The sequence below is a fragment of the Falco biarmicus genome, chromosome 4 (genome assembly GCF_023638135.1).
Source record: "Falco biarmicus isolate bFalBia1 chromosome 4, bFalBia1.pri, whole genome shotgun sequence".
Classification (NCBI taxonomy): Eukaryota; Metazoa; Chordata; class Aves; order Falconiformes; family Falconidae; genus Falco; species Falco biarmicus.
Window position 1 is genome coordinate 7,259,883 of NC_079291.1, and position 12,082 is coordinate 7,271,964.

Consider the following 12,082-nt stretch of genomic DNA (forward strand, 5'->3'; position numbering starts at 1 on the left):
TCCTAAAAAGAAAGCTTCAAGTTTCAATTTAAATTTTTATGTACAAATTGTACATAAATAGCTACCTACAAAGAAGCAGCAGCACACAAGAATTATTTTATTCTTCATATAACTAGCATGAGACAGGAATTTCATGGATGTTTTTTTGTTAGACCTCACTCTGATTTTTATTTTTTTTTTTCTGACAGAAGTAACTTTCATATTTAAATTAGTAAAACAGGTAGCAAATGAAAGACATTTGGCAGGGGAATGTAAATTTCCACCAGTGATGCCCATGTCAAGAAACTTCCTGGAAAGACTAGAATAGCAGAAGAAAATATACAGAAGGAAATAGCAGAAGGAAATAAAGGAGTTAAATTCTAAGAGGTTTTTCTGCAACAGAACAGGTATTCTTTGGCAAGGAGCACCACAGAACAGCTTCCTTGGGTAATTATGGGGGAAGGGTTTCCTCTGTATATTACAGACTATATCCAGTTCAGCTTGCTCTACTTCATTGCTGGAAGGGTGAGAGGATGTAAGGCAGGATCCAATTGACAAAAAAATCACGAGGGCTTTTTTTTTTTTTTTTTTAAACCTTGTACTGGCAGGACAGGAGCACTGAAATACAATTCTGGCTAGACAGAGATATTGTTGTAAAGGTAGAAAAAGGAAGCTAGACCCACAAGGACTCTGAGTATATCTGAATAACTTCTAACATTTACAGGCTGAAAAGGAAGGCAAACATAACCAGGACTGGTAGAAAAATTAGGACCCAGCAAATATTTCAGCCTTATTAGCAGTAATGGATCAGTCCATTTTCCTATTTACACTCTGTGCAGCACAACTGAAGCTGATGAGCTTGCAGGGATATATCCACAGGGAATATCTGGCCGGGTGTATAAACACTACTAAATAATTGTGTTTATTTGAAGCATCCTACAGCCTTTTCATCTGCTAAGCCACAAACTAAAATCACAATGTTTCATTTAGGTTAAATGTATGCAAATTATGGCACATCCTAGAAGATAAGTACATATTTCTAATCTGATACAAAATAATCAACTTACATCAGAATTAAATCTCAGCTGGCAAATGTTGCATGATATGATTTGCTTTCTTCGATGAGGAAGAGGAACCCCAAATGTATGATTTATTACAGCTTTTTGAATTGGATCCATCTGTAAAGACAGAAACAAAAAATAAAAGCTTTTGCTGTTCCATTGTATGCTATGTCATCGATAGTCTCAAAACAGATTCTGCATCATGCCATACCATACCCCATATAACAGAAAACTATTATTTTTCTTTGAAAATTAGTATTTCTTCTTCATGCAGGTTTCTAAAGAGGTAATACAGAAAGGAACAAAGAAAAGTGTCATTAGTTATCTTGAAATACATATCCTTAGTTCAACTCTATATACACCGATCTCCCCTCACTGAAAAAAAGTTAAAACCCGTAAATGCTGAACAAGTTTACCCATCAAAACACCAATTATTATTTTTTTTATATCATAGAAAATCTAGGTCACAAAATGAAACAAGAATATTTTAAATAAAACTACTATGAAAAGGATCAATGGAAACGTGAAATACAATTAATTCCAGAATAACACACAATAGCTCCGTATTATGAAAAACATAATTTCCCAGGAATCAGTAAATGAATCTTTTCCCTAAAACAACCTCTACACAACATATGAAAACCCCAAATCCTCCAAAGATTATTTTCACAGCCATTTAGAAGAAACAATTTTGAATAAACCCTACTTTAAGGATAAATTTTGACTTCCATTAAAAGCATTATTCTGAAGTAACCTCTACTAGAACACTGATCTTTCAGTGTCTGCAAGTCAGGGTCCCATAAAAAAAAAATATACCATTTTGGCAGAGCATTTCACAGAAGCTACCTAAGAGGTAGCTTTTTTAGGTGAAGGATTGAAATCACCTTCCCCGAATTCATCAGTCAAAATTATTTTCATTTCTTTTTCACAGGAAACATTTGTCAGCTATTTTTAAAATCTAGTAACAGCTTTACAGCAACTTGGTAAAGCCACTGACAGTTTTTATCTTTAAATTGTATTCTTAAAACTTCATGGATTTTGATGATGCAGGTACAACTAATTGTCCTGTGTTTATAACCAGTGTTCACACAGCATAATTTGCACGTGTCTTGAGAAAAAAAAAATAAAATTCTATGCTCATGTCCCCATGATTCACTTTCTTCTAGTCTGTTAGCAAAGGGTTATTTGATAAATAAAGAATCAGAGCTTTCCCTTAGAGTAATCAATTATTCAGGGAAACTGAAATGGTAGACAGTCATGGTCTCTATTGCAGCAAATCCAGAACAGGTCACTGCAGAAATTTTGCATCAACTGACAGCTGTTCATTGTCAGATATGAAACAGGTCATTAAGCTAATCCCTATTGAAAAGAAATTCAGATTGGTAAAAAACAAGGAACAAGGAAAATGGCAGAGCTTTATAGAAAGATTTGGAAGGAATGCTCAGTTTGAGCATCCTCTTCAATTTGATGTGAAAGTGAAATACATCATACATTTGTGCAACCACCAGCATAAAAGAACACCAATCCCACCTAGAAACTAGGGATGCCACCGTAACATAACCACAAAATAACACTGATGGCTAAGGTCAGAGTATATTAAGCTCTGAAACACTACAGCATGCTGTGTAAGACTTTCTGCAGTGATCAAACCATGCGCTAGCGGCACTCATTTTACTCAGTAATATGATCTTGAAAAAGCCCACAGTCCAAAAATAACATTGTATAGACCACAAAGAATACCACCACACAGGAAAGTAAATAGACATTAACAGCTCTTCTTTTCTCAACTGCTCCACCACCCAAGAGGTGACTTCTTATGCCAGCAGAACCAACAGACCTGTATCCTGCGATTTTCAACACTAAAGCATGACTTGGTCTTAACTAACACTATTTCACTGCTGTTGAAGTTTGGAGAAGTTTAGCCTAGCCTAGCCCTGTTCCTTTTGCCACTGCAGGTCTAAAATACTTGGGGCAACTTCAAGCTCAGGCACAGGAGTAAATCAGCACATAGTAACAAGAAATTGTGCATTCTTTGATCCAATCTGTTTGCCTTCACATTAACTGGAGTTGTGAGGTACCGTTAGTCTTCAGTGTTAACATGTTAAAACACTTTTGCATTCTCTCACAGGGGCCATAAGATAAGAAAGCCAACAAAGAAGCTCTCTAAGGGTTATGTGAAAGGTACCACCATGGTTCATAAGATGGAACAACTAATTTTTTGGCTGGATTTATCCATTTTCACAGTAAGAATTCTAGCTCCAAATGGCGTTGGATTTCTGAGGGAAATAATGCTCATATATTTAGAATGACACAATTCTTCAGAATTGAGAAAGACATGAATGTGTAGAGTAGTTGGTCTATTTTGTATTCAATTTTATTCTGGTCTCATGGAAAAATGTGGAGTTTCATTCCTAATCGCTCCACAGATTTTCTCTTGTTTATCTGTTGATACAGAAATCCATCTGCACACTTCCTTTCCCTTTCCAAAGACGCAGACTTCTAGATACATAGCTACATGGCCTTATTGTGAACTGGATGATTTGTGTTTGTGGCTCTAAATAAAGAAGCATTCTGGATAGCCTCCAAGTTGATTAAGAAAAGCTGCTTCAAAGTAAGAATCCCTTGTCTGCCAACTTCTCTTTGATACTGCAAAGCAGAACTAGATTTCATAACTTAGCCCCAGATTCTAATAAAGTTGGGGCAGAATGCTGGAGTTGTATTTTGACATTATAATTTTTTTTCTTGAGATCTCATTTGGGAAACACCACCAATCCATAGATTTCAAATAAATATCCAAAAGCACCAGATAAGCCTCCAGAAGTTTTATGCCGGAAATTTGAGAGGTAACAGGATACCTAGGTGCACTCTGATAAGCACTCAGATCTCAGAGATACTGGAAAAGAGAGAGGAGCCCTGCTGAGAGTCAGAGGAACAAAGAGAGGCAGCTGATTGCTAGAAAATAGAAAGCAAGGATTGCAGGGAGGTATAAAGAGGGAAACAATATCATGTAGCTGAGAAAATCAGCAAGTGGTGAGATACTTAACAGAATCTCCAAGCACTCCTAGGCACACTGAACGTTACTAATTACACATAGAAATTTTATTTCCACTTATGTAAGTGGTATTTGCTTTCAAAATAAAAGTTACCACGATAAACTTTTGTAAGATCTACTTTTTACACATTAGTAGTGCTATACTACAATCACTGAGGTTTTATTTTTTTTCTTTGATGCAACTGAGTTAATTTAATCCCATTTACAGTGAAGGACAGAGAGTTTTGCAATTCACATGAAAGATTATGATTCAGCTGTCAAAGCTGTGCAGGAGAGCAAGGTTCGCAAGATGTCCCTTTACTTCCTCTCGCCAATGTATTCACTGTAAGTTACAACACAAAGAGGGTGAGCTGCCCTCTGTTTGACTTGCTCACTACCTTTTGCTTTTCTACTATCCAGAACTAGGTACATCTTAATATGTCATGCAGGCTGTGGTCACATCTTCCCTTGTGGTCAGCCCAGGGATAGCACATTGCTCAAAGTTCACTGCAAACCACGAGGTAGTCGTTGGTTTGGGCAATGAAGATAAATATGAAAGGTTTTATATTTCATTCAGTTAATTTTTGTTTTCAATACCTAAAATGCACGGCAATAATATCATCTAAGTTTTAATTATTCACGCTGAAATTTGTGGCAACATGATATTAATTACTTTCTTTGATCAAACACTGTTTTCCCATCCCAAGATCTTTAGGAGCTTACCATACTTCAGCAAAACCCAGGCTTAAACCAAGGGCATAGCAGAAGTTGGCCCCTTAGTGCATTTTCTCAGTTTTGACCTTACCCCTCCCATTTGGTTTTGCTTGCTTGTTTCAAATTCATCCTTGTCAGATCAATGACCTTACCCACGTTTTCCTTTGTTCTTGTGCTTACCTATGTAAAGCATGAAAGAGCTCTTTATTTTGCACACTGCAGGTGAAAGGCGTGGCTGTTCTATGAACTTTTCTGGATGAAACATCTACCACAAAATCACCAAGAAGTTGACCCAGGAGATCCCATGTTATCCTAACTTCATGGGCAAATTTTCCAGAATCACCACAGCTGTCATCCTTGAAGGCCTTCTGTAGCCAAATATCCATCTCATTAAATTTCATTTAATACCTGCAGAAGGCAGAACCTATGCTGGTAAATTCTACCTACAGAGAAATTTGATCCTTTGGAAATGTAATTTTTACATAATTTCCACAAATAATTACTAAGTGGTGTTCATTATTTTTTTGTCAGTATTTTTTATGCTGAAACTGAAATTTAAACACATACCTCTTCCTGAATTTCAACAATTTTTTAATATACATAAATTTTATTAGTCCTTTTTATGTGATTTCTTATCCCAGAGGCATAAGAGTATGCCTAACTTAAAAATGACAAACTGATAGCAAAGGAAAGCAAGCAAGTTTGATCCATAAAGACTCAACTCACAAAAGGCCATAAACCAAAGGGAGCAATTTTTATTTTATTTTTTAATTGTGTATTAAAACCAAGGGGCAAGACTTGAGCATTTCAAATGCCTGAAGTTGGCAGTAAACTAATGGAATTGCACTAAGGCCTATAAATAAAAGCATCCAGATCAAGCATGAAGGTAATGTGGATGCCCAGAGTCTGTTCAGAACATACGGCAGGTCTAAAAATCAAATAAGTAAAAAAGTATTTTTACCTCAAGGCCAAAGAATTTAGCTGCAAAGAATTGACTCAGATCACCATGGTCCTATACTAAGTGAACAGAAAAACATATCAGGTCATTGAAGCTCTTAGGAAAAAAAAATTGCTGTAGACCATTTTAGTGGTAATTTACAAAAAAATTACCCACCAAAAAACTGACCTCTATTACTCAAATAGGTAAGTGAATTTAGTGACACAGCTACCAACAGCTCTCAGAACATCTTAAAACCCATATGTTAACACAAGTCAATGTTTCAATGAAAAGAACATTAAAAGGAATGATAATCTGAGTACAGTTTCTTATGGTAGGTCTGCATTTCTACAAACATTAAATTGTAAATACGAAAATTAAGTCTTACAAGCACACTGTAATATTATACTTGCAGGCAAGGTATTAATATTTCCACATATGAGTTGAGACTTATGTGAACATCTTAATTATAAAATTGACAAGAAATAAAGATAACTCAGCAGGGGCTCCTTTCATTCATTCCTTTATGTTCCTACAAATGGTGAAACTAATAAGAGCGTTGGAAACCGAAAATCCTGTACAAACCACATACACAATATCTTACAAAGCAAATAAGAACAAAATTTAATCATATCCTTCACAGTTTATATTTACTGCTGAACTTAATCCATTTTTAAAACTGCATGATGGATGCAGTTTTGACACCAAACAGTTCAAACATAAAACTGTCTACTGTATTATAATTGTGACATACTATTAGAAACACAGAAGAGCAGTTACTAAAACCATAGGAAAGCTCCTCAATCCTAGAAAGCCACTGTCATTTACAGCTGGGGGACTTTTTGAAACTCTCTGAGGGCTTAATTTGAATATTTCCAATTGACCAGTTTCTCTCCGATTTCATTAGTGTCAAGAATTCACAATCATTTCCCTTGCAATCATGCTGGTCAACTGTACAGATGCAGCAATATTGTATTATATCATATTATATTATATTTTATTATTACTTAGAAAGTGGTATTTTGGAAAGCTGCTGGACATTCAGCCTCATATTGCCCATATAGGATGCCTGTATTATGGGCACTGTTCAGCTGAGTGGTAGCTCCTTCTTCTCTAGGAGGTACTTGGCATCTATTGCAGTTCCACATTCAAGCTGAACAAAGCATGTGCAACTGCTCTAGAAGTTCCAGGAAGTATTGGAACTCCTGAGTGTCACACACTGCAGTGCATTTCTACTTGTGCACATCCATCTCAACCCTTTTGAAATCATTTATTAACTGTGCAGGTTAAAATAAAAAAATCTGTGTAGCATGTGTAGTAGGTCTGATGCTTTCCAGAAGTGTTAGACCTGTAACTTACCATCTACCTGATGCATTCTTAATATACCGGTGTCCAGTTCAGAAACAGAACAGCTGAACAATAGCTCAGTGAGTTGATACTAAGTATATTTGACATTCTGTATTTCCATAAGAAATATGTCCCATTGTTAGGGCTAGCAGTCCAGGGTTTTTTTCCCAACATTAATTCACATTAATCAGTGAATAAGAATCTTATAAAGTAACCAAAGAACACAATTCGAAAGGAATGATGGGAAGAGCTTAGTAAGCATAATTAAAGACAAAACAAAAGAAAGTCCAACAATATTTTGGTTTCATATGCAAGTAGAACACTATGATGTCAAATAGTTAAAACACGTTCTAGATGTGCTACCATGCATGATTTATCCTTTTACAGCTTATTTATTCAGTATTGCCTTAGTAATTATGGTGAATAATTAAGCAGTGAATTGAACTCAGCATTACACATCTTTTCTTAGTGTCTACCACTTCTGCTCTTATCAATGAAACAGGGTAGAACTAACATGATGCTTTTCATGTACATAAAACAGAAATATTACTCAACCTAGTTAAATATAAAATAATTCATAAAAAATACCTGCAACAACTACAACAATGTACAATATTTACAGAATAATTACTTTTCTTAAAAAAGTGGTATCTAAAAGAAAACTGTAGTCACTTCCCAAACAATGTAACTGGTTTATGTATCTTGATTAGTACTTCAGAACAAATTCCCAAAGTAAACTTTTTATTCTCTTCTTGAAGACTTATAATTGTGTAAGGATTTATGTGTTGTTGTTTTTTTTTTTTTAATGGAGCTATTTAATTGTTACCTTTCTGATGTGACTCTCTCTTTTTTTATTTTTATTTTTATTTTTTTCTTGTAGATTTTTGTACTTGGCTATGAGATGCTGAGGCAGCAGCAGTATTTCTGGCAAGCTGCTTGAATATACAGAAACCAGTCAGAGCAAAAGGATTTGCATTCACAGTGGTATTGCACACAAATACTGTAACCACAGAGATTATGCAAATCCTTATACTTTGATTGTCTAATAATGGTTGTCAGTCAAAAGACAAGAATTTGCATATGCTAAGGCTAGCTAGAAATAATCACACAGTGATTATGCTAATGAAACACACTAAACAACATGTGAAGGACTGTCGAATTGGAAGAAATCTGTGTATGTATGTGTATGTACACTAAACACAGAAACACACAGAGCTAGAAGAACATTAAGGCTGCAGATCAGGCCCTTAAGAAAATGAAATGCCTAGAAGTCTTAATTTAACACCTTTATGAGTCTACATTTTTTAAATCTGTTTACGTATTTTTCCTGAAAGTTTTTGGCTTTTTCTGTTCAGAAGATGGACAATGTTCACTTAATGAGCAGCTGTTCAATGTTGTGTGTCCAAGGGGTTCAATGAATAGCCCTAGACCTCATTTAGTTTATTAAAGCTGAAACCTCGCTACCAGTGGGAATTATCAGCCTGTTCACTGGGCCTCCTACAGTCCTCGCTGACAAAGATGCCAGTACTTCACAACTATAATTAACTTAGTTTCAAAAATTCTTTTTTTAGATAAAAGATGGTATTTTCTCAGAAATTAAGAATAAAAGTGTACACTACTTCCAGTTACCCAATTTAATACACCTAATAGTACATATTATTATATCGCCTTTCACTTGTTCACCACACAGCTCCTGACTTGAGATTCAGCTGTGAAGGTGCTACACATACTAAATCAAGCCTTACAAATGCAAGTTGGACTCACAATCCATAGAGCCCTCACAAAAGAGTTCAGGTTAAGTGACTTGTCTCGCATCTCTCAGAGGTTCTGAGGGTGGTATTCAACTGGAATGGTTTTCTGGAATGGGATGGCCCCTTTTTCTTCAGTCCCATCTCATTCAAAACATTCCAGTTTCTTCAACAAACAGAGCAAGAATAGCACAGATAACAATCTTCTGAATTATAAAACCATGACTGATCCCCAGTGCTGATCCAAAGGACACAAAAAATTCTACCAAACCTAAAAGATTCTCCCAAAGGAGAGAGATGAAAGGCATGCTTGTCATATTATTCAATTATCCAGTGGACAACACTCAATACAATTGCAGCATAAGAACAGACTAACATGAAGCAGACCACCTTGAAAGTGAGAGTATTACTTCTAGTAGGCATTACCAAAGAGGTGTGGAAAGGATGGGTGGATTGTTTCTTTTCAGCTGCTTACTTAAATGAGCAGTGGCAGGTGGTAAAATCATTATTAAACCCCAAACAATTGCTTAAACCAAAACCAGATAAATGTTATTCTCTCTCTAAAGAACATCAATAAAGATAAAAATCTAAGGTTCACAAATGCCATCTGTCTTCTCAACTTCAACCAAGCACAAAGTAAATATAAGCTCATGAGAAAAAGAACACATTGGGCATTTTCATGTTTTGTGCTTAAGAAAAGAGCTTGGAACAAAAGGTTGGCAGGCATAACGATGGTTACACAACAAATTCCCAATAGCACCATTCACATGTGAATGAATTTCCAGAAATGGGACCAAATGTTATAATTGGTATTTAATAATAGTGGGTCTTTCTAATCACAACAACAATAAAAGTAGGGTGTGTGCCAAACAGAGAACTGGCAGAGAGGCATTTGATTCACTCTTACAAGTGAATTGCTCACAAGTACGAGAGTCCAAAAGTGGTGTCCGCAAACTAGTACCTGTTTTTCAGAGAAGTGACTAGGTATATATGTGCTTAAGGAGTGGGAAAATAAATCTGCAATGCAACATTCCCGATCATGCTGCTATGCTTTTTTAACCTATTTTAAAAATTCTTCTTATTTACCATTTTCATTCTGGTGAGTCCAAAGAAATCATTAAGAACTAAGGTGTAGAGTATAATTAGAATGTTAAAAAATATATTTTTTTACCTGAAAAAGTCCAAGGGATGTTTCAGACATTATTAAAATATTCTATCAAATCTATACTTCTATAACATTTCAACACATTTCAAAATTAGTCTCAGTGAGTTAAGATTTAACACTGGAAGAAGTTACAACTCTTTAGCTGTACTTGGAGACCCAGAGAATAAGAGACTAAAAGGAACCCCAAGACATTATTTAATCTGCATCTCACGCTATGAAAGGGAAAAGATGTGATGGGGACTGAATATGTTTATCCCAGGTTTTGGCAGAGAGTGAACAAATATTTTCACGAAGTAAAGGCTAAAATACAGGAGTTGAATCTCGGAGAGACAGATTTTTTTCAGATTCTCATTTTGTAACTGTTTCAGAGTAAAACACCTTAACATTTCAGTTGAAACATTTACCAAAGCTGCTCTGCTTGTATAGCCACTAGGTCTCTGACAACCCTTTAGAACAGAGTAATTAGAAAATTATTTAATTTCTCTCCTGTTTCTTAAATTAATGTCTATCTCTCTTCAAAATGTGGTAGAAGCATTTCACTTCAGGTGCAGGCATAGACATTTCCTGATACAATTATTTGTCCACAGGTGGGTTTTTTCCTCCTCTCTCTCTCTCTCTTTTTTTAGGTCAGCACTGTGCAAAAGCACATAAAACACCTCCACTCCCTTCTCTCAGAAGAAATGTTCTACTGCCTTTCTAAAGAAAATTCAAGGTTATAAAACTACGTGACCAACTGTCAACATATTGTTTCACATATTGAGATTCAAGACAATTTTATTTAAATTAATTTCACCACCAGCAGTCAACATGGAAAAATAATGTTCCCCAGACTCTTCACATATGGGAACTGAAGTGATATGGTTTGCACATGCAGCTGAATATACGTTTATAACAAGTAATGGTTAAGTGAGGGTAAATAATGTGCTCAGCTATGTTCATAGCCCTCATACGGATCACTAAGAGCACTATATCTCCTTGCATGGGAAAAATATTTTAACTTCACTAGGCTTATAGATTATGGTCCACAGGAGAAGTCATTAACCTGCTTACTTCCTCCATAACATTATTAGCCCTAAAACCTTTCTTGAACCAGGATGAGACTCTGTTCAGGAAACTCACTTCCACTAAGAGAGAGAGAAATATGAAATTGGAAAGTGGAAAAAAAACACGTAACAAATCCTCTTGATATAGTTTGAGAGCTTACTTAATGAAAATAAATCTTGCTGTGCTTAGTAACTACATATGCATAAACAATACTAGAATTTGGTACCCAGCTGAGCAAGATCCCAGGAACATGAGAGAAATAGGTGGTCAGAAGGTGCCTTGCATTTTAATAAGGTTTTTGTAACTGCAGTATTAAGATCAACCTGATTTCTGCTTCAGACTCTTTAGAATGTAGAAAGTAGAAAAAGACAGAAAAGAAATAATTTAGAACAAATGAAGATTATTACCTTATTAACTCAACTCCCTACCAGTTGAAATGTCTCATATTTTCTTCATGGTACAAAACCAAAATTATATTCCCTTTTGATGAAAAGAACACACTGCACTGGGTACCCACATTGTGACTGTACTTTCTGAGTAATTCTCTACAGACTGCCACTGAGGTTCATTCCAAGTCTCCTGTCAGTCTTAGTGACTGAATCATTAGTGCAATCCTGAGTGCACGGAACAGCTGTGGAGAATATAGTCATAGCTCGTTCACTACTTGAAGTGCTTTAATCCCTTCCTACCCATCTCTGAATTGTGATGCATTAAATAATTCTCAGTGTGTTTTTATATCATTTGGAAAAAGATGAAAAGTTAGCAGCGTACATTTCTGTGCAATTTCATCTTTGAAGTTTTATCACAATGATATGTCAACATTAAAATTTAGAAAAAAGTATTCCCAGGGAAGTACCATTCTGACCCTGACTTCTGAGTTTTTTGTAGATCAAGCCAGAACTAAACGAAACAAAGCAATGAGAGAAAACCTGTTGTTACTTACGCGCATACAGAAACACTAGCCCAAAAGTTCAAGATACCTCAAAACAGGCTTAAAACGGCAGTCTCCATTCCTTCCAAGAGTCCACTACCATAAATAAATATTAATATATCTAC

General features: G+C 35.6%; 1 protein-coding gene across 2 annotated transcripts in view; it reads right to left on the bottom strand.

The window, feature by feature from the left end:
- ZNF385D (zinc finger protein 385D) overlaps positions 1 to 12,082 on the bottom strand; it is a 442,255-nt gene that overhangs the window by 100,312 nt on the left and 329,861 nt on the right. For both annotated transcript variants that reach the window (XM_056338160.1, XM_056338161.1), the window contains one exon: positions 1,047 to 1,157. In XM_056338160.1, coding sequence (XP_056194135.1) covers positions 1,047 to 1,157 — 111 coding nt within the window. The remainder of the gene's footprint in view (positions 1 to 1,046; positions 1,158 to 12,082) is intronic.